Genomic DNA, 22,520 nt, shown 5'->3' with positions numbered 1-22,520 from the left:
ACAGAGGCGAGTGAATGTTATTCACGTTGCACAGAGCAGGTTCAGAATACAGCAGCTAATATGTATGAATACAGATACCTACGTTCTGCAAATAGCAAGCTACTATCAAACATATTGCAGGGTGGGAGGAGGAGATAAATTTTGGTTGAGTTCGGCAAATTTAGGAACTGCCCTTAAATATTTTGATATTTCATTTTAAAAGAAGTTTAAACAACCTGAAAATGTGTTAGTATGTTTAGTTCCAAATTGGACTAATTGTCTTATAAATATACAGGATACTGAACAACTTCTCCCTTTCCTCTCACCCATAGAAAAAATATTCTGTCTCACAGATCTTTTAGCCAATCAAACCAGTAATTTTTTTTCAGAAAAAACTGTAGCACAGAGCCTTGAAATTATATTAAACACATTACAGTATGTCATAAGATTTAATTTGTAAGGCAAGAGTAATCTAATTCCACTTTTGGTCAATACACTTGTATTGAGAAGGAAGAGGCTGGCTGGAGCTTCCTGTTGAACTGGCTGGAATACTTAAAGCTTTGTAGCCACTCTTTTGGCAAACATCTGCTCACAGATAGCACAGCTTCTTATGAAAAAAATGCAGAAGCTTCCAGTCTTTTAAGGTGCTTCTGACTGTGGTACAACTCCTACATGCATGAAGCTTCAGAGCTGCTACCAGCTACAAAACATGGAATGAAAATTGAGAGGGAGTTTTACAGAGATCATTCTGTCAACTAACAGCTCAATGTATATTACATTTTACTGTGGCCCAATTTAAGCCTCCAGTTTCCAGTGTTCGGGGAAGGCATTTTTGTTCTTTAATGATTCCTTTTAATAACTGAAAGTTCTCTCCAATAATAAATAGTTAAAAAAGGCACTTAAAAGCCTCTCTACAACACGCTAAAGAGACCTTTTAAAGAACAATAGGGAAGACAGAGACCTAAGGTAAAGCAACATTGAATTTTCAATATTCGTGTGCAGACAAGAATTTTCTTTTGAAGTGTCATGTGAAAGACCCATGTGCTCAATTATGTGCAGCTGGGCTTATTAAAATACAGAACTACAAAGAGCAGAATGACACCACTAGGAACAAAACCAGAAGCAGTATTTTATGACCAGTGGCATAAGTAATGACGTTAGAGTCTATCTTGTATCTGTTTTTGTTATACATGTTTAATTGCAATCATTACTTCAAGGTCTTGGCAAGAAGGAAGATAATGAAGCATTTTTCATCAGGAATGACGAGCTAAATGAGAGACAAATGTAAAATAAGCAAAGCTAATGGGGAATAACCCAGCAGATGTCATGTAATGAATTAAGTTCACTGATCATCACCCACATAAGCATTTATCTGTTGTGCTGTTAAGATGTCAGCAAGGTGAGGAGTCCTTCAAAACACGCTCTAGTTACTGTGAAAGGTTATTATCCCACCTCTGCTCAGAAAGCCATAAGCAACTTCTACAACTGCTAGTTCTACCTCACTGAACAGTTCAGTGTTGCCTCTGATAGGGCAAATAAAACTAGTTGCAATAACAAGCAAAAGAGCCAGCCCTTCCTTTGATACCATATTTTATTATAAAAAAACAATATTCAAAAGAAGAGACACTACTTTTCCTTGCATTTAAAGAAAGGGGGTTAAAAGCAGGACTTGAAATTTCAATCTATTTTCATTCTTTAGTTTTCTGATTCATATCCCTAATTCTGAACCCATGCATTAGCCTTCAGCTTGTATTCCAGGCCCTTGACAGAGAGAGAGAAAAATTTCTATCTTTCATTTGAAACAAACCTGGAATAAATATAAATTGTTTTTATTGCAGCCCAGTTCAGAAACACGCATGAAAAAGGCAGGCAGGCTCTTAACCTCTGCTGCAAATGGTGAAACAAATATTGAGATCTTGCTGACTGTTTTCATGAGACTTCAAAACATCATTTAAACCTGAGCCTAATTTAATCCTCAGGTTTAAAACTGAATCTAAATCTTCCTGGCCGTGTCCTTGTTCTGTCTGTAGTTGTAAGTGCCCCCATACTGATTTTCTAGTAAAGAGATTAGAGGAAACCTGAAGAAAGGTTTTAAGCAAACCAGTGTAGCAAGAAGAGTTTTCCATCATATGTTGACTCCTGCTTCAACTATACAACAAGAAAAATCAAAATATAAGTAAATATTTCAAACAAGTTTTATTTGGTACTTACATACTATATAGTCTTCAAGAAAAACTACATATTTTGGACATTTTAAAATATTGTGGCTATGTACATAGAGAACTAAAGAAAGTGAGAAAGGGACCCAATTAATTTTTACCATGTCACAGACTACTATTGAAGCACTCTGACTGAATGACTTTTTTTCCTCTCCCTATATTCTGGCAGATGAAGTATCTTCTCATTGCATTTCCATTGGTTTTATCCTATCTCCTTTATAAGATGGGCACTTCACAGCAGCAGAAAGTCATTTCTTCAAAAATTCTTCAGCTCTTATCTCAGAAGAGTCCTTCTACTCTCACAGACTTTCTGCACTGCCTGTTATGGACCTCACTCCATGCTCAAAGGCAAGCACAGGAATCTTAATGGGCACTTTCTCAGCTAGCATAAACCGAAACCACATAAACCTTGGTTCCCACTAGCCGAGGATCTACTCACTGACTTCAGTGAGCAATGCATCAAGCCCTGGTTGGTGTTTCAAAAATAAATACCTAGTGAAAGCTACCTGTAACAGCATTGTTGATCAAAGCATAAAAAGTTGCAAGATTTTACAGTTATGCCCAGTAGCAACAGAAGTGACAGGGATGGAACAATGATAGTAGAAATCAGCATCATCAAATGGAAGAGAAAACGACCCGCATTGCTCCTCTTACCACTTGAACTGTACTGCATTATAAAAACCACACGCTACATAAAAAGCACAAACATTGACCATTTTCCATTTGCTCTGAAACAAGCAAAACCAAAATAATTCCAAAACAAACCTGCTTTTTCATCCAAAAATCAAATGTTTCAGGTTTCACACAGTCTTCATAGTCTGGTAAGGCAAAGGAAAAGTCCTCTATCATTGGGAACAGCAGCAATTTACAGGACTCAGAACAACAGGATATTTCCCTGTGTGTACGTGCACCTATGTACACATGTGTACATGTTTTTTATAGTATTGTGAACATGAATGTAACAAAAAAATCAAGTTTGCATTATCATTTTACCACATTTCTCTAATTTATTCAATTAAATGATTTTTGTACTGAACAAAATTCATAAATACATCATCTAGGAGAACAATAGGTTTTCCTCTTGTCCATGAAAAAATAACGCTTTCAAATTTTCACATTTTAAAACCTGCCTTGTTTTGTGTTTTTAGAGAAAATGCAAGATCATAGTGACATCTCAATTTACAGAATGTCCCTGTAGGAATTACATTTACAAGAACCTGATACAGAAGCCTATACTTTGCCCCCATAATTACAGTTCTCTGCAATAATATTTAAACCAACAGGTTTAAATAAAACACCCCATTAACTCTACTTGTAGAGCAATGAGGTATTTATTTTTCAAGTATTAGAGCCATAAAGTGAAAAAGATTCTTTGCCAATTTTACAATTATGCCTTTTAAACCAACACCTATCTTTTAAAAAAAGAATCAGTCCCACCACCCCAATCATCATTGCTTTCAGATTCCAGTGTCTTGTGTCTTAATGAATGCAGAAAATATCCATTTAATAACAGAAAAAGCTTGTTGGAAAAAGCCATTTTAAGTAATGCACGTGAAGCATGATTTTTCTAGTGATGAAAACTATTAGAAAGGTGATCCAAGTCCATTCCCATCATTTCTTCTGCTGGTTTTACTAAAGTCCTTCCAAAAAAGATATTCAAGAAATCTTTAAAAAACTGGAGAGAAAAAATAAAACACTCCTTCATAGCATGGAAGAAACTCCACCAACTGCAGAGGTGCTTATATCACCTTTGGTTCTTCAGAAGAAACTATCAGATCACTTCTACAACAGAAGGCAGCAGAAAGGACAGGTCAGCAAACAGTAGCAATACTTCAAAATGCTATACATAAATATGCAGACGTTTTATTGTAAGGTATTTTTTCCTTACGTTTTCTATCCACAGAAAAAGAAAATAAATGCTGGTAGTCATATCCAATTTAATCTACTAAATTAATATGTGCTTACATCCCATCCTTTAAAAGTTATGATCCACTTCAGAAAAATCTACTGTGCTGCAGACCATCCCTCAGTATTAATGTCAGCAAGAACTTCATGAGGGAAGTGTATTCAGAATTTTAGTATAAGGCAGCTAATCAGCTACCCCTCTGTGTAAGCATATCACAGATTTCAACATTTGAAGAACTAGAATATGATTGCAGATCACAGGCTGATAGTAGTGACAACTGTTTTTCCTGTTCCTGTTTCTGCTTAAAAGCACACAGCAAACATTTTCAAGCATCCTCAGGAGGCGGTGTTGTGCAACTGAACCCCTTCTCAAACAAGAGACGAGCACTCATAATTCATGCAGCATCTGCATGTACTTGGCATGCATAGCTTTGCAAGGAGAATAAAGATGTGCTCCTTTCCCCAAAGAATTTACAGTATAAATGCTTAAATTAATCAGCTTACATCAATTAGGAGCTTCAGGTCCTCTGTCAACTATAACACATTACAAATTTTAATGGACTAAGGCAAACTTACCTGCTGTTTGATGTGTTTGAACACTATCTACCTGAGGCAACAGAGTCCCCTTATCTTCAAAGGCTAAAATTGGATTCAAAGGAATTTCAGGACTATTGCTTCCATCATTGTTCATAGCATCCAGCCGGGATGGTTTAGACCCAATAGGTAGGTTTATGATCTCTTCAAAGTTGTCATTCTGCATAGACATTCTGTTTTCATTTGTATTTTTCTCTGGATTGAGCTTGCTGAAAGAGAAACATGCATATTTCTTCATACACCCAATCAAGAACTGAAATTTAGTCCTTCTCCGAGCAACCTTACAAATGTAAGAAAAACCTGAATTAATCTAGAGCATTTTTTCAGCCAGTAAAGACAAAAACAAAAACTGTGCTACTATCACAGCTGATAAACTGTTTTTACAGCTAAGTACTGCAAACGTCTCTCCACAAATACCCAGGATAGTTGTTACATTGGGCCATGCTATAACCAGACCTACAGAGAGCTTCAATGACACTGAAGTTCTGAGAAGAGATTGAAATGGGAAGTAGTAAGAAACCCCCCATAGCACAACGACTGCTGCCTTGAGCCACCCACCTAGTGCAATTCATCGCCTCCAACATGTTTCTTGGCTCTCAATCTTTGCAATATTTGAATGCTAAGGTACCCTTCCTCTTACTGCAAAGCAATGTAACTGGTCTTAGATAAGATCATTATCATTTTTTGCTGTTCCTTAGAGGCTCTGATCACCTTCTGCCTCTGCTTTTGAAGCGGCCTCTTCTGCCTGTCACTCATCCAGAAAAAAAAAATCCTCCACCAATTCAGTTTTCCTATCACTCTTCCCTGCAAATTCTTAATGCTTGTTTTCAAGGCACTACTGGACTCCACACTATTTTTCCTCTCTGCACTCCTCCCTTTTATCATGCCCAAGCCAAAAGAAGCACCTTGCACATCCCTCACGCCAGTCTGCACCTCCTTTCTCCATCCACCATTCAGAGATCCCTTTATGGGCAAGCTCTAATGCATCTCCCCCAATTAGATGTGTTATAAGCTCACACACACACACACACGCTCTCCAATTACACATACTTGCCTGAGAAAATACATTATCTTGTTTCAGCGTCTTCCTTCCCCCCTCCACCAACACCTTTATTAGGAGGTGTAATATCAGCTCCTGCTGCCACTGCACACAGGACGTGGCATCTCTCCGCAGGGGAGGAATGACGGTGTACATTAATGAACAAGATGCCAGTAATGAGACTGGAAGCTCCTCAAGAAGGAGCAAGTATTCAGCTGTCACTCAACAACATCATGTGATCTTTCGCAGGTGCTTCTTAAGGCCCTCAGCAGTTTGGTCCTGGCAATCTTGGGGGTCTGCTCCCTGTCTGGACCACATCACAACTGTTCAGGTGGTTTGGAAATGCTTTAGTCAAAGGCCCAGATGTAATTTTCCTAGATTTAAACAAGGCTATCTATTTCCTCAGGTCATTTCTGAGCAGGTGGCTTGGTTTTACAGGCTAATTTTCTGCTGACAGTAAATTTACTAGTCTTAAAAAAAAAAAAAATTGCTTGTAATTGGCATATGGTTTACTTTCATTTACTGTCTTCTTCGGCTGGCTAATTCTTCACAAATAAATATGGAACTGTTTTTACAGCACTTCCCAAGAGACAGAAAAGAATTACTGCCCTTTTTAAGGTGGTAACACTTTATGTGGAGCCCATATATTCCCTGTGAGACTGACATGCTGGTTTTCAAATGGTCTTTTCCAGTTTTTCAAGCCATCACCCATTCCTTTTCAGAAAGCCAAATCTCCTTCTTTAATCTGTGCATATGCTGAGCAGACTTTCAAATGAAAAGCGCCATTCCCTACACTGAGTTTGAGGACAGACACAGACTCCCACCTGGCTGCCTGGGAGATCACAGGCAAATCAGTCACATCACCTTCTTGTGCTTGAGACCCACATCCGTAGGATGAGGAGCAGAATCTGTGAAATGTTTCAGGACTAATGAAAACTGCTCTATAAGGTATAATTATAAGGTTATTATTCATTATAAGATTTCAGATTATTTATTTCATCCCCATGTACTTCCAGTCTGACCAAGAGACTGAGCTACAACAACCCAGCATTAGGAAGTCTGAGTGGGGTGGGGAGGCAGGGGAAGATAGGGACTGCTCATGCATGTAAATTAAACAGCCTAAGTATCACAACAAATATTGACACAATGAAAAACAGCATCCTGCTTCTGGAAGCAGATATTAATTTCTCTATCTGACTGATCAGCTAGCTCTGGAGATATACAGTTCTTCATATTTATTTTTCAATGTGCTGCCACTATTACATAGTGACTTAGACTGGGATTCATAAACTTAAAAAGATGACTGACAGGGGAGTCTATACACTCACAAAAAAGGGGTGCAGAAGATGAATCTATGACTAGGTATTTTCTATTTTTTATACTGTAAGAAGTAGGGGGCGCTCCAAATCTGCAGCCTTAGGGGAGAAAGTTTAGAAGAGCTAAAAGGAAAAACTGAATTGTGGAATTCCTTTCCACAGGACATCTTAGAGGCCATAAGCTCAAAATGAGATTAGACAAATTCCCAGGAGATTGGATCTTTGGCTGGACCTGCTACGCACAGCTCTTCGCACTGCCTCATATTCCATTCTTAGTCATGTCTCAATGGCTAGCACAACATTGCAGATACTCTTTTCAGGCATGTGATGTTGCAGGTACATTTTCAAGAGGTAATTTTGGCATTCTAAACTATCACAAAACTGTGCTTGTAGCAAGATACCTACATATTAAAAAAAGCTGGCTTAATTGTTTAGACTGCATATCCAAACATCACACAACTAGGCAAGTAACTGAAGGACAGCTTCACTGCTGCTTAAATATAGCATCTGTGCAGTTTTGCAGTTTGATCTGGACACATTGATACTAATAAGACAGACTGGCATTAGTTCAGAGAAGAGCAACTAATATGATTAAAATAATTGGAACAACCAAAAATTTAAACTACTGAAAATTATATATGATGTGGATAATTTTAGCTAAAGCATTGTGGTAGCCAGAAAAACATGTTTAAGTGGTTTGAAGAAAGTAAATAAGAATGAAAAAAGATTAGAATTTAGTACATCTGCCTTTCTGACTACACATCCGAAATCAACACCTATGAAGAAAAATATACTAATTTGCAACCCCCTGGGAAGTCATGTGGCAAAATATTTCCGCATCTGCTATTCTTGATCTGAAAGAGAATGATAGCAAAATGGACCCCAGGCTTTTGGATGATTTAAATAAAGCAGTGTTTACTTTCAATTAATTGAGACAACAGCACTGAAATCAGTCAGTAATGAAGAGCTGGAAGTCTTGGGAAGGGAAGATAGTGCTTGAAGCAAAGATTTTCAAGTGCAGTATCTTACAAACTGAGCTTTTGACACTACATAAGCATTTGAACCCAGTAAGATTATTTTCCAGGAACAGATATTGAGGGAATGATCTTGTCTAATTGTGTTCTTCTGAAAGGCAGTTATCAGAGCTATCCAACCCTAGCTCCCTCTATAAGGAATGGGGAAACGCAGATAAGATGAACTTCCCTCACTGAGGAAGGGGCCCAGGTTAGAGTTAGGACAACTGTATTTAGACATCTATAGGTAACCGATTCACACCCATGGAATCTGCTTTTTCTCAGCTTCACTGGTCTCTTTTCCCATCTCTGAATATTTGTCTGACTTAAAATATGCCAAATCAAGTGCTGGCCTATTGCAGGCATCTACAGAAAGCAACACAGGAAGAATGGGATGAATTACAGGAAAAGAGCGAATCAGAAAGAAAATATTGTCAACATAATTCACTGTACTGAAACAACCTCTGAAACAAGTAGCAGACCAGAAAACTTGGGCAAAGGATTAGGAAGTAGCAAATAAGCAAAAATCTTTAAGTTGGAGATGGATGAGGCAGCTGTACTAGGTATTTAACTCCAACTTCTGTCATTGTTTCTTCTAGGATTCTACTGCTCAGTGATGCATTTTAGTAAAGTAAAAACAAAAATTAGAATCTGGAAAAAATCATGTTGGAATCTTTTCTTTTTTTTTTAAACCTGAAGCATGAAAATATATATTTTTAAACTTTTATCTTATTTCCAAACCACTGTTTTAAATTCACATTTTCATGTGCTGAAAAAAGAAAAACAATTTAGCTAGAAGTGAATGTGCCATTAATTATATTTCAGCATCCCCATGAACCACCAGTTTTCTCAGTAATTCTAGATGTTTTATAATCTAACTGGAAAATATCCGTTGCATGCTCCAATTTAAAATATATTTAGTGTTGACCTCTCCACCACACCGCACCTGGATGAGTAAAGTCTTTGTTTATCTAAGTTCAATTGTATTCCCACCACAGATATGTAGGTCAAATGTGAGGTCAGATTTTTTTTTTTTGATGATCATTACTGTATTATTTTCATTAGCACTCTAGCATTAAATTGTTTTAATCTAAATTACTTGTGGAAAAGATATTTGGGAAGAGTATGGGTGGCATAATCAAAACCCTTAGAGCACCATCTAAAATTAAATATCACAAAAATCATGTTGGTGTCCAGACACAGCATTTGAACTCAGACATCTATGGAACAAGATTGTTTCTATAAATTTAGAAATCATTTAAGATCCCTTTGAAACTCTTGAGTCATAACATGGTAAAACAGCTCAATTCACAAACAAGTATATCTCCTCTCATCTTTCACAAGGCAAAGCCAATAAGCGTTAAGCTTCATGAAGTGATTAATGTTTGTATCTTTTTAAAACACAAGGATAGGAATAAAAAATTTGACAAACTATTAGATGTGATAGATGATAGCACCAAGGTATCATCTGCAATAAATGTTTATTAATAAACTAATAATTGTTGATAATAGATATATGATACAATAATGCAGCAGACCACAGCATTTTCATTAGGGTTTATGAAGACTAATGATCCTGGAAGGCTAATGAAGTTCTAGAAGGATAACGAGATCTGCATTGCTAAGCAGCAAATGGTGAAGTATTGGAATCAATTGCCTTAATTCTACCAGAATTTTTTGTTTTATTTTTCCCAGTTACATTGTATTCATGAACATGGAAGCAAGCATACTATTTCAACCTGGATTCCAGCCACACAGTTGGCATGGGATGGATGATATGGTGGGGAGGAAGGGCGATGAACGATTATCACAGTAAATGGACCGGCAACTTTCTACTATGTCCCACAAAGCAGAACTTTTAGTGATCTTTACACAAACTTCTAGTAACCTTGAAAGTCGTGCTCCAACACTAGTCATGCTAGAGACAGAGGACCTGCCAGTCTGGGGAGTGGCCCCAAATACAGCTATTCTGAGGTTGGTCACTGAACTACACAAACCACCGGTCCTACTTAAAAGACGTGCATTCAGGCTGGGCCTGAGGTCTGTACAAAACAGATACACCAGTTTTTGCACTTCACAAGGCCTGGAGGCTGTGATACAGCAATTGTAGCCCAGGACTTCCCACTTGGTACATGGTAGGGGCAGCACTGAGGCTGCTCTTGCTCCAGGCCTTAAGAGGACTCATATCCCCTGCTCCTTCTTCCTCCCCATGCACACACATTTCAGAGAAGTCCCCTAGGCAAAGCCTTTGTAAATCTGGTCAGAAAGCTGGGCTATCTTACCCTTAAAACATGCTCAGGACTTTTCCAGACAAAAGTCAAATCTTGCTGAGGGCTGGAGTGAGGTGCTCACAGAGAAGATCCTTTCCACCTGTGGCCGTTGTACATGCTCAAATATCAGCTGTAGCTAGCTACCACAGACACCAGTGGCAGGGGAGATGCAGTAGCAGTAGTGCTAGCACCTGTGGCTTTTATCCTGTGATAAAACCTGTACTGCTATGTATTCCTTCCAACAGTTTTCCTGGCTACCTGTACCAAGCTAACACAGGGATACTCTCACGTGCTTCAGCCCTAGCAACCTCATACAGTGGAAATGTACCCCTAAAGTAGAGGGAATCCTGCTGCACCCTAACCTGGCTCATCACAGTCTCCCCTTCCACAGTCTCATACACACTTTCTACTTTTGTGCCCACTCTTCAATCTCATTTATTCATTTTTCACTTTGATTATGCTGAAGTTCCTTCCATATGGGATACGATGCTATACGACAGCATTTACTAGCATAGCACATTTTATATTACAAACATCAAGGTGCATCTAAGGCCGGGAGTGATTAACATTTAATAGCTGCCTGAGATGATTATGAGATGGCTCTGTGCAGCTCATCTAACGCAGTTCAGTGCTCAGTGTCACTGACAGACCTTCTCTCAGCAGGAGCATCCTTGTCAGCATGACAGGAAGCTAAGAATCCCCCAGGCATATGGAGGGACAGTGACGGCAAATTCCTCCTTCAATTAGTGCCAATCACACCATGAAGCATACTGCCCATTACAGACTGCTTGATGGCTTCCCACATTCAATTTTTTCATGCATATTCTGGCATTACCTGCATAAAACATGAACGGACTAAGGGATTATTTGGCTTTCTGCATTACTAAAAAAACCAAAAACCAAAAAACAACCCTGACAGCTCATGGGTATGCAATACCAAATTTCGTTTGGTTCAATACAAAGGTTTCAAGCATTTCAACAGTTTCTCAAAGTCTGAGTGACTTGCCTCATGGCCACAAAGAACACCCAATGTTAAGTATCTGCCTCTCAAAACTCTTCTTATACAGGACAAAGGCTTTTTTAAAATAAAAAGCCAAAAATCAATAGTTCTGTATTTCACCTTAAGTGCTTTGTCTAATAAACAAAGCTTACTAACCCTTTGAGCAGTTCAGAAATCAAAACATCTAGCTTAAAAGTACAGTGTCCATTATTCCAGTCAAAAAAATTAACATTGAAAATCCAGAGTGGTTTTTATGAAGCTCTTTTTAGTAACAGCAGAATTGGCAGAATTTCAATCTTTCCATAATATCTTAATTCATGAAAAGGGGCAAGAAAAAAAAAGTCTTTTCCATTAATTTTCAATTTGCATAATACTTGCTGGCAAACAACACATTCTTCTAAACACTCTAAAGAACTTTAAAAAACAACCCCCCCCCAAAAAAACAAACGACACATGCCACACAAGTCTTCCCTTCCACTTGGCAAAAATGAAAGACCATCAAGCTTTCCTTTTCTGAACACAGGGAAAGATAAAAATAAACAGGAAATAAGGCAGATTCACAGCTGGTTTTCATCTGTTCATTAACTGAATAATGATGTGAGAAAATGATCTATTACTTTAATATCCTTCATCCTCTAAATACCCTCTAGTCCTTATCATTGTTCTTACCTGTCCATATTTATGGGGGTTGGATGTGAAACAATTACATGCGTACAGGTTACAGGCTTCCTGTTGTGCGGAGATGGCGTTGCATGCTGAAGTCCTACTGCAGGTTCCAAGGGAGATACAGGACTTGTTACGACTAGAGAGAAAACAGGTTTTTCATAAAATCAAGCAACAATATCTACCTGCAAAGCAGGATTAAGTATTTCCTACAAAAGTCAAGGCAAGCAACAATTTTTAAATAAAGTAACTTCTCCCCGCCACCCCCCCCCAACAGTCAAGTTTTGGGGCACACAAGTCCACAGTTCCAGGTCTAAAGTAAAAAGCTTTAGCTTTGAATTGTGGCTTTTGCAGTCAAGAATGTTCAGTTTACAATGATATATACAATTCCAATATATAAGCCAGTCATCAAAATGGACCAAAATGGGCTGCCAATATCTGACTACATATTATGTTGGTTCTTTTCAAGCAGCATAAGAGAATAAATAGGAGTATACTGGGACATCAACAGTTTCATACTGGTATTCTCAGTTCCTGTATTGATCACTGACTGTAACCCAAAAGGAAATGAAGAGGAGAAATCTCCATAGGAAAGTTATTTCTTCAAAATAGCAGTAAATCGCTACTACAACATTGTACAGAGCAAGACAAAATTAGGATGTCCTGTGCCTCATATAAAGACCAGATGATAGATGGTATCAACCTGCCTTTTAACCTGTAACTACAGCCATCTACATTCTATCTACAGTCATACTAATTCACATACAGTTCTTTCAACGAATGGCAGCAACTGCACTCCACCCTATCACCTGTCACAACAATCTCAAGGACAGTTTAGAATTCACAGGATTTGACATATTTATCAAGGTTATCCAAAATCTCAGCTGAAAAGACCCTCTAGTTGCTCCCATTTTGCTATGTGCTAAAAATCTGGGCTGAAGTCTTCTACGCTAAATGTCTCAGGCTGATTTTTGATATGCTTTTAGATGGAAGATATTAGCAATATAGGTTTCAGTGCTTCTACAAATGGGTCAAGAGAAATATATATACAGTCTTTAATATTTAAAAACAAGTCTGGTTCTTCTGCTTTGGAAAGGCAGAACTATCCCCCATTTTAGAGCAGAAATCAAACAAACGGCAATAGGTGATGAATTTTGCTTCATTGCATGATTTGGCCAGTCCATAACAATCTTCAAGTTTTGTCAAATGGGAAAATTGAAAAGAGAAAAATCACAATTTGCACATGGTTAGAAGAAGTCTGCTGGAGTTTAATGCAGAAAATTAGAGTTGGCTGAAGTACATGAATTAATTCACATCTTTAACTCAATAGCATACCTAGATAAAGCAAAGCAAAAGAATAGAGCAACCCTGAGGGTGGGGGCAGTTTTCTGTTTATCCAGTCACTCAAGGGCTCCAGCCCTCCCTTGGGACTGGGGAAACAGAGGTCCAAATTTCTCCTCTGCCTCAGGAAACTGCCTTCTTGTTTTCTGCCTCTGGAGAGAAGGCGCTAGCCATAGGTTACGAACTTACACTCTGTTTCAAGAAACTGTTCATAGCACCGTTACTCTTTCTAAAAGAAAATATGTAAGCAAGTAACTTCCCAAAACACATAATGAATTCTGTGTCAAAGTTTCCTAGCAGCTCTAATTATAGCAACACTGTAAGCATCAAGAAAAAATTCAGGATAAGCAGTCAATTCTATTTGTCCTCCCTGTTATTCAATTCAAATATGTATATATAAAAAAGAGAAATAATGATTAATGACTATTAAATGTTATATTATGATAGGCTAAGCCATTTGATAGCTTGACTTAAATATCTTTAAATCCTGCTAACTTTTACTTGGTGATTTTTGAATAAAAGCAAAGCTTCATTTTGCCTCCTTTAAGTAACAACTCCTAGATAAAATTTTGGCTAAAGTGACCAGAAAACGACAGAACAGAATAGAAGGAGAGACTAAGAATGAATGGAGACTTTAGGCTTTTGTAGGAGCTGAGTCTTAATTTCCATTTCTTTTGTTTCAGAATTAAGTGAATGAGGCAACAGGTGCAGGAGAGAAAAGTCACAGGGGGACGTTTAGGATTACAAACAGTTTATTTTGATGACTGAGATGAGATAATCCTTTAAGAAAATGGAATAAGACTGCAACAGCCACATCTGTAATACTATGCAAAAGAAATTGTAGAATCAATGATTAAGTTGTAAAAGCGAACCTAGTTAACTTGTTTCTTTGCATTTCATAAATAATTAAACTTGATGACTCCCTCATAAAACACCAATGTGACAAAGTTTCTAAAAAAGCCAACTCATTTAGTAATGGCTAACGACCTATACAGAACTGCTAAAGAATGAATGTTTGCTAAGACTTCAGTTATATTCTTCCCATGATTTTCTTGACATTTATTGCAATTAGTGTGCCAGGTTTCAGAATTCTGTCTCAAGTCATTGTGCTTAATAGCCACTTATTCACCTGTTGTGCTTTGGGCACAGTTAAACAATTACCTGTTTCTCCAGTAATATTTGTCTTTGATATATGTCCATTTTGCTGGTCATTAGGTTTCTACAAAGGAAGCGTAATTTTTTTAGGTTAAAAATTGCACTAGAGAAAAGACATGAAACATGCCCAGTATTTACACATACGTTAAGAAGTAGCACTGACCTTATCTACAGCTTCTACACGCCTAGTTCTCTTCATGATCTCCTCAAGCCTCTAGAAGGAAATTTAAAAGGGTAAAATGTTTGCTGAGATTTATTAAAAAAATCTCTCCCAAACTATACCTGTTTATCATTTATCAAAGCTGCATCTGTTTACTGCAGAAAGACAAATGACTTATTACTGTTAGCAAGATTCTGTCCACTTTCACCTCAGCCATGCAGGTGAGGACTTTGCAGCTCTTCTTAAGGCACACTAACATCATGGATAACTTTCTACTGCTGAGGTGGAAGCAAACTGCCAAGATAAAATGAATTACAGTTTCTCTCCATGTACTGAGTTACCTTCTTCCTTTCTAAGCGCTCTTGCTCTTCTCTTTGAAAATGTTTTTCACGTTCTAATCGAATCCGCTCTGCCTCTTCCCGTAGGCGAGCTTCCTCTTCTTTCTGAGTTCATGGTTTAAAAAAAAGAAAAAAAAAAAAAGAAAAAAGAAAGAGAGAGAGAGAAGAAATGATTTACTATTTGAGAACAGATTCACATTAACATCTATCTGTACATATCTGCAGCACCCTGAAAAGACACAAGTTTACAAGTCACCAACAAACTTTTCAGAATGAATTGCAGGTTTCTTAATTAATGTCCATTGTCATCATGAGATTAAATCATTGAGAGATGAACAACTAAAACATTAGCAATCTTATTTGGTTCTGTTTATGTTCTCTAGCATGTGCATGAAAGCATACCAGATGACAAAAGAGAATACATTTCCTAACCTTTAGCATTGGAACAGCAGCCAGGAAAGTATTCAAGAGATTCATGTATTGAGCTGGTGGATGTTTTGAGTGTCAAACAAAAACGGCAGAATGCTTTATTTAGCAGACAGAGTCATTGCTTAATGTGACCAAGGACAAATAGCCACAGGTACATATAGTACAAGTTTTTCATTCCTGCTTTTTTAATTAAATGTAAAACTTCATTGGAACATACCGCAGAAAAGCCTGGCTCCCTAAATAAGGCAGTGTTGTATTATGGACTACTATAACAATTCATTAGTGAAGACTAACAAAGACTAACAAAGACTAACTAACACTGTGGATATACCCCAATTTTAGACCTTTGCAAAGAGAGCAGCATACATTATCTTGGAGAGGGCAGGGGGAAGGCAGCCCTGAGTTTAAGCTATGTTCCCTTAAATATGATCCTTTAAGCATTTATTTTCAGAGGCATATATTTAATTATATATCAGAAGAAAAAACTAAATATCTGTAAAGCAGATTGAAGTGCTAGAGCTCAGTTGCAGATGAAAGGGTATGAAAGAGAGGGAAAAAGAGTCATCTCCAAAATACCTACCACAGCCCCTCCTGAAGCTAGTAAATTAACCTTATGCTCACCATACAAATACAAATGAGAGCACACTGAAAAACTGGGTTGTGATTCATTTACTTTCATGTTTTTTGAGTAGTTGCACTGATTTCAGCAATAGTGCAAAAGGTGAAAGGCCTTCCTTGGCACGAGCAAAATTATCAAAACCTAACCATACCTCCTAGCCCCAAAAAAGCAGTATTAGGCATGAGATTTGAATGCAGCAGGCTTACGTTTCCAACACACTGAATATTAAGTTATCTTGGCATCTATACTGTAGGGGACAAATATTTTTCTGGTATACCACCATTCATTAAGTTCCCCCAATACAACTCTATTGATTAATTTTTTTTATCACATTTTATCAGTAATAGGAAAGGATTTGTTCTAAATAAGTTCTACAGGAGGAAAAAAAAAGGAAAGAAAAACCCCACTCCAACATATGTTTGTCTGGAAGAAATATCTTTGTTGTTTGAATCACTCTATGAAATGAAATCAAACACAACCCTACTTGCTCTATACAGCGCTTTTATTTTAGATAGCCCTCTAACCTAGAAATGTATCTAGATGTTGCTCAGTGGTTATTCATTCACTTTACTGCCACCCAGACTGGCACAGAAATTCCAGGAGGGGAGCATACTTGTTTCTGAATGCGCTCCATCTCTTCTCTCTCCTTCTGTTCTCTCTCTTCTGCCTGTTGGCGTAGCCGTTCTTCCTTTTCCCGCTCCTCCTCTGCCTCCTTTCGTTTCCTTTCTGCTTCCTGTCTGCGAGCTTCTTCTTCTTCTCGGCGGGCTCTTTCTTCAGCTATCCTTTGGGACAATTCTTCCTTCTTTTGCCTGCGGTCATGAAACAAACATAAGAAAAAAAAGCAGATTACTGAGCCAAGACACCAGCATTACCGAACAGCTAGATAAAAATTTCACTGATATTTCATTCATAAGAGCATCAAAACATCTGAACCAGGCCAAGCCAAATTGACTGTTCTGCTTCCAGAAGGAGACAGAGCTGAAGTCCCATGGAAAACACAGAAAGTTTGCAAGCCTATACCAATACTGACTTCCACTGATACGTGGTTCATGAACTTTCTTAATCTGAGACAGTATCAGTGACTTTAATCCATCCTTTCTCCTGTGATTTCAATTAATCATATTTTGAAGCAGTGTACATTTTTGACGCCCCGCCTTACCTTGTGGCAATGACTCTTGAATTTAAAAAGTACCTACTTTTGTTGATTTTTTGAACTTGTCACCTCCTAGTCTCATTTGATGCCTGCCATCCTTGTATTATGGGAGTGAATAACTTCTCCCCTTCATCTCTGATGTTACTCATACTACTCATGACTTTGTAGATTATCATATCTCCACTCAGAAGGAGAGGCCAGATTGTTTTCCCAGCTGAAGAATCCTCATCTGTTTAGCACATTCTCACATGGGAGCCATTTTATACATGTGATCATCCTTGATGTCTTTCTCCAAGTATTTTCCTAGTTCTACTGTTTTTACTATTTCAAAAAGAACATAAAATTCAACACTCAAAAAGTAGATTCACCATGGATAGTGCATAATGACATTTTTTATATTGTTCTCCATTTTCTAATAATTCGCAACAGTTCATCTGCTTTTGTTGACCATGACTCAACTGATAGTTTCATGGGCTTACTACAGCTCCAAGCAAGATCCCTTCCTGAGTAATAACTAGCTTGGAGACCATCACCAAGTGAGTCAGGATTAACTTCCCTACGTTTGTTCCTTTACATTTAACAGGATTGAATTTCATCCTTCCATTTTGTCTCTCAGCAACATAAGACACTTCTGAAACTCTTCACAGTTGGCTTTTCTCTTTATTAACCACTAACTTGAAATCAGCAGTAAACTTTGTTATCTCATTGGCAACCCCTCCTTTCAAATTCATTTATGAAGGCACTGAACAGAGACTGAAAACTCCCTTCATTGTGAAAGCTGACTATTCTTAACCTTTTCTGTCTTTTAGCCTTGGTATTTATTCACTATATTCCTCCTATGCCACAGCAGCTGGTTTTCTTTAAAAGCCTTTAGAGAGCAACTGTATTTTGAGACTTTTGGGAATCTAAACTATTAGAACTGGCTCTGCCTTGTTCCTATACTCAGCAATGCTGTTAAAGAACTAACAGATGTGAAAGGCATGACACCCCTCTAACAAGGCGCTCTACTCATGACTGAGGCTATAACACAGCACAAGTGGCCAGACAGGCTACTCATTTGCTGGTAGAAAAGTGAGATGCCACATCATCTAATTCCAAGACTGTTGGAGGTCTTGATTTTAAATGAGAATGTGGAAAGAGCTATAAATCTCAGCTGTTCGACATCTGAATACCATCCACAGTAGAGATCTTATGGTTCACGGAAGGAAACATTGTCATAGTCGTGAAGATGAAAACAGCCAAGCAGAATTCACTAGCTGGTGTAAAGTACAGCTTTGTTCACCTCTGAGGAAACAGTGAATCCCTACACTGAAGATCTGCTCTCTCTTCCTGTCACTGTCTATTTTAAAGCATTAATAAAATACATTTATTAATATATGAGACATATTTGGGATAGGATTTTAACCTTACAGATCTGCTTGGGTATATATTGCTTATATGAAAAATTCCAACAGGAAACAATCCCTTTTTGGGGAACTTGTGTCTCCTGCACTTTAGTACTATGGTTCAGATATCACAGTGTAACAAGAGAATATTCACAAGAAGCTGCTAGGAGGCTGCTAGAAACATATCCTGTCCACTGCAGAGGTCTAGATCACCTTTCAAGCTCTTCTCTCTCCCTCCTTTCTTGTTCCTCCCGTTCCCGCTGCTCCCGGGCCAGGCGCCTCTTTTCAGTCAGCAGCCTTGTTGCTTCTTCAGGATCAGTTGTACCTGCAGAGGTCTTTGTGGGGGCTGGGGGTGGAGAAACAGCTGGTGGAGCAGGAGATAAGGATGGGGTGGCTGCTGAAACACAGAGGAAGGAAAACCAGTGCGTAGAGACACAACAGCAAAGATGACACCCTTTTCACATACGTATAATTAAACAAACCTCTTGAAAGGAACAGGAAATACAATTTCAAGTACTCTGTAAAGTATTTTCAAGTTTACATGGTTTTTATAAATGACTTGAGGAAGGAGAAATTACTAGATGTTAGAGGTTCATATTCCTTAGGGGAATCTTATTTTTACATGATAGGCAAAATAAGCTGCAGTTGAAAGGTTAAGCCAACTTCTCTGTGAGAAGAATAAGTGCTGAAAGGTGCTCAGTAGGAGTTATGCTGCCTCAGCAAGTCCCACGACCACATTCTTAGTTTGCCTGATACTATTCGCAGAGCAGAAACCACAGGAAGTTTGTGATTCGATATTCTCTTCTGTCTGATAGTCTACAGTGGCGGATCAGACTTTTGGTAATACCAGGCATCAATTGTCAGAAGGGATCTGCAAGACCAGTGAGGTACATCTAACTGTCATCAATTTTGCAGTTATTCCAACCTTTACCAGACATAGGATTCTTATAGGTGGTTTCACTGCACACTGGGGCTGACCCACAACAAGGTAACTTGTGGGGATCAAGACACAGCTTCTTAATAAGTTTTGCCACTGTTAGTGAACTATGGCTTGTGTTCAAACGCTAATAGGCTTTGCCATCACTAATTCATTAAAAGTCTTCTCATGGAGGTAGACACAGATTAGAAAAATAAGGCAATATAGTAACTTGGTCAAGTTTGTGGTCAGAAAGTGTCAAAGGGGATTCTAACAACCAAATCACTGTTTTCCTCTTTTCTAATTCAGCATACATTTCTCTCTCTCTTTCCACCCCTCACCCTTCAGTGAGGAGGCAAGCCCCTGCCTTCATATTAATCTCAGGACCAGGTCTGGCCACCCTGTAGAGAAGGTGTTTCTCTTCATGAGAGCATCATATTGTCATTTGCACCACTGTCCGAGTTTGAAAGCAGGACACAGTGTGATGCAGAAACACATCTAGGTCCTAGAATGAGAGCAGGGTAGAAATGGCTATGGATTTGTGTCAGCTTTCACTGCTCTGCTGGAGGTTTTTTGTTAAGTAAAACAGTTGCTCAGATTCCTGTAAGCTTGCCTGGCATTCTCTAGCACAAGTACAGAGAAACTCAATTGCACTTTTTCCTCTAGAGACCAAGAACCATTACTAGCACACAAGCTAACTGAAGGAAGCATTTCCAGGGTAATCACACATGGTGATGCAGGCAAAAATGTATGGGCAACGGTCTGAACTGGCAGTAAATCTGTAGGAAACAGAATCAGCTTCAGATCTTGGGAAAATACATGCAAATATGTCATTAGGAATGGCAAGGAGATGGCTTTAACTCTACATTTCTAATCATATCTTCAGAATGTCTGAGTATTTTCCTCATCGTGCTAAAAACTTCCCATAGAGGTTTTCTCCCTTGTTCCCCTCTTACACCTCACTGCATACACAAACACAAATTCAGCTGCTTTCTCTGTGTTGAGTGCTCACATCTACCAACTTCGCTATTCTGTCTCCTTCTATCAAGTAAAATCTATGCAGGTCTTTATACCTGCTTCAGGGCATTCACCTCTAACTCAAAGGCTACACCAGCATCAGTAATTTAGACTGCCAGGGCCTGTTCTCCAGCCCTGAGGTGAACTGGCACACTCTAGCCTCATCCAGAGCATGCTACTCTTACATCTCCAAAACAGGCATTCAGTCTGCCCATAGGGAATGGTCCCCAGCCTGGGCTAACTCCTGAGAAGTAGGTGTGAACTTTGAGAACTCTGGGATGGTTAAAACAACAACAAAAAAAGTAATTCAGTCAATCCTAAAGCTTGGGAGTCCTTTTTATAGCTATGCTTTTAGTAGTTGTGGGGACAGAAGATGAAAAAAAAAGTGAGTTTACAGTTGCAGCCTGGACCAGAAGCATGCCAGAGACCCACTGTAACAGCTGAACAGTACAAATGACAGAGTTCCTGTGCCAAAGTCCCTTTTAATTTATTAACCCGGACCAAAGCAGGGCTGTCGCTCCAGAGGGTAGCGCAGCTTTGCGCTGCTTGAGGTTGACTTCCTGCCTAAGGTGCTGAACCTGGCAGTGCAACAAGTAGCTTGTTTAATGCACACCTATGCTGCTGTTAGAAAGTATGACAACAGCTTGCATAGGCACACCCAAAATACCTTTAAACCTGGGTGGGTATTAGTAAGTCATATGAGATTTGGCTGCAGAAGCTTGTGTAGCTCTGCCAGCGATCAGCCCAAGCTGACCTCCTGGCTACTGTGACTACACAGCAAGCAGTAGCTGAGCCAGACAGATTAAAGGCCAATTCAGGTAATTGGCTGAAATCAGCCCTTTCACTTGCCACACACACCTAAGAAACCTCAGCAATGTCGCTCTATCCCCAAATGCCACACTTGCTCCTCTCCAGATTCTTGCATTCAGCTAGTGACTATGGGTTGGCAATTGAAGCCTCCACCTGCAATACAGGGCCTGTCCTCTAACATCACACCTAAATTCTTAGCCTGAGATCTCATCTTTGATCTCAACTATTATCACCTCCTCCAGCTTTCACAAACGCATCCAGTCTGAAATGCAGCTCACCACTTCAATCATGGTATCCCTCTTCTTGTGCCGCTACCAGTTTCTGTCATGAACACGAACTACTTCACTTTTGAATCCTTTTATTACCCATAGCTTGTTTCCACACTGAGTGACCTTGTCACAAACAGCTCAGGTATTGACTGATCTTGCAAAGGAGTCCAGCTGCTGCTGTTCCTGAACTAAGCTGTCAAACAGTCAGCACTTTTTTCTGGTCTGCACCTTGTACTTGGAAAGCAGAGCCTGTAAACATATGCAAACTTACCTCAGTGATATCCCTGATATCCTTTTAAAAGAAGACTTTCTCCTTTTTTTGTGATGCAGACAAAAACTTATCAGAAAAGCAGTGAAAGCCCACACTGTCATACCAGTTATCTCATTCTTTCTTTACATGCCCATGACCAACAGATGTGTCCATTTATTATTTGCATCCATACTGTAAGTTCTTTGTGGGATTGCACCTAGTGTGGTAGGACCTGGGTATCAGACTTGGAACTACTGTAACAGAAATTATTAGAACAAAAGATATCAATTCACGTCAGGTCTTCTCTTAGAGAACAACCCCCATCCTGCAGTTAAATGCAGGATTATTAATTTCTTGAAGGGCAATCTTCCTCATCACAGGGAGATCTGTGATTTGTAAATTCAGAATCTCAAGTAAGAATCCCAGTGGTCACAACAGCCATTCTATTCCATCCTTAAGACACACAATTTATGCTGTACTTATAATGGTCTAAAATGCCTGCAGAACAAACCTAAATTTTCAAATTGAAGATTTATCGGGCTGTGCATCTCCTCTTCCTTTTCCCCTTTCTACACTTCAAGATCATTATTTTATTCTGTATATAACTCCTTTTCCAATTTGCTGATTTTTTAGTATTTTTTTTCTTCAAATTCTTTTTCTCTGAAAAATTCTGTCCATTC

General features: G+C 38.7%; 1 protein-coding gene across 1 annotated transcript in view; it reads right to left on the bottom strand.

Annotated features, from left to right (window-relative positions):
* Window positions 1–2,160: 2,160 nt before the first annotated feature.
* The window catches only part of MAP7 (microtubule associated protein 7), a gene marked incomplete at its 5' end in the record, with an annotated part of 38,988 nt that continues 18,628 nt past the window's right edge, over window positions 2,161–22,520 (bottom strand). Inside the window, 8 exons of the mRNA XM_026087434.1 lie at window positions 2,161–3,980; window positions 4,680–4,906; window positions 12,005–12,137; window positions 14,501–14,558; window positions 14,658–14,708; window positions 14,996–15,097; window positions 16,654–16,849; window positions 18,792–18,975. Of these exons, the coding sequence (XP_025943219.1) occupies window positions 3,970–3,980; window positions 4,680–4,906; window positions 12,005–12,137; window positions 14,501–14,558; window positions 14,658–14,708; window positions 14,996–15,097; window positions 16,654–16,849; window positions 18,792–18,975 (962 nt within the window). The remainder of the gene's footprint in view (window positions 3,981–4,679; window positions 4,907–12,004; window positions 12,138–14,500; window positions 14,559–14,657; window positions 14,709–14,995; window positions 15,098–16,653; window positions 16,850–18,791; window positions 18,976–22,520) is intronic.

This window comes from Apteryx rowi, unplaced genomic scaffold (assembly GCF_003343035.1).
Source record: "Apteryx rowi isolate R43461 unplaced genomic scaffold, aptRow1 scaffold_716, whole genome shotgun sequence".
Taxonomy (NCBI): Eukaryota; Metazoa; Chordata; class Aves; order Apterygiformes; family Apterygidae; genus Apteryx; species Apteryx rowi.
Note: the sequence above shows the minus strand (reverse complement) of the source record. Positions and strands in the feature narration are given on the sequence as shown.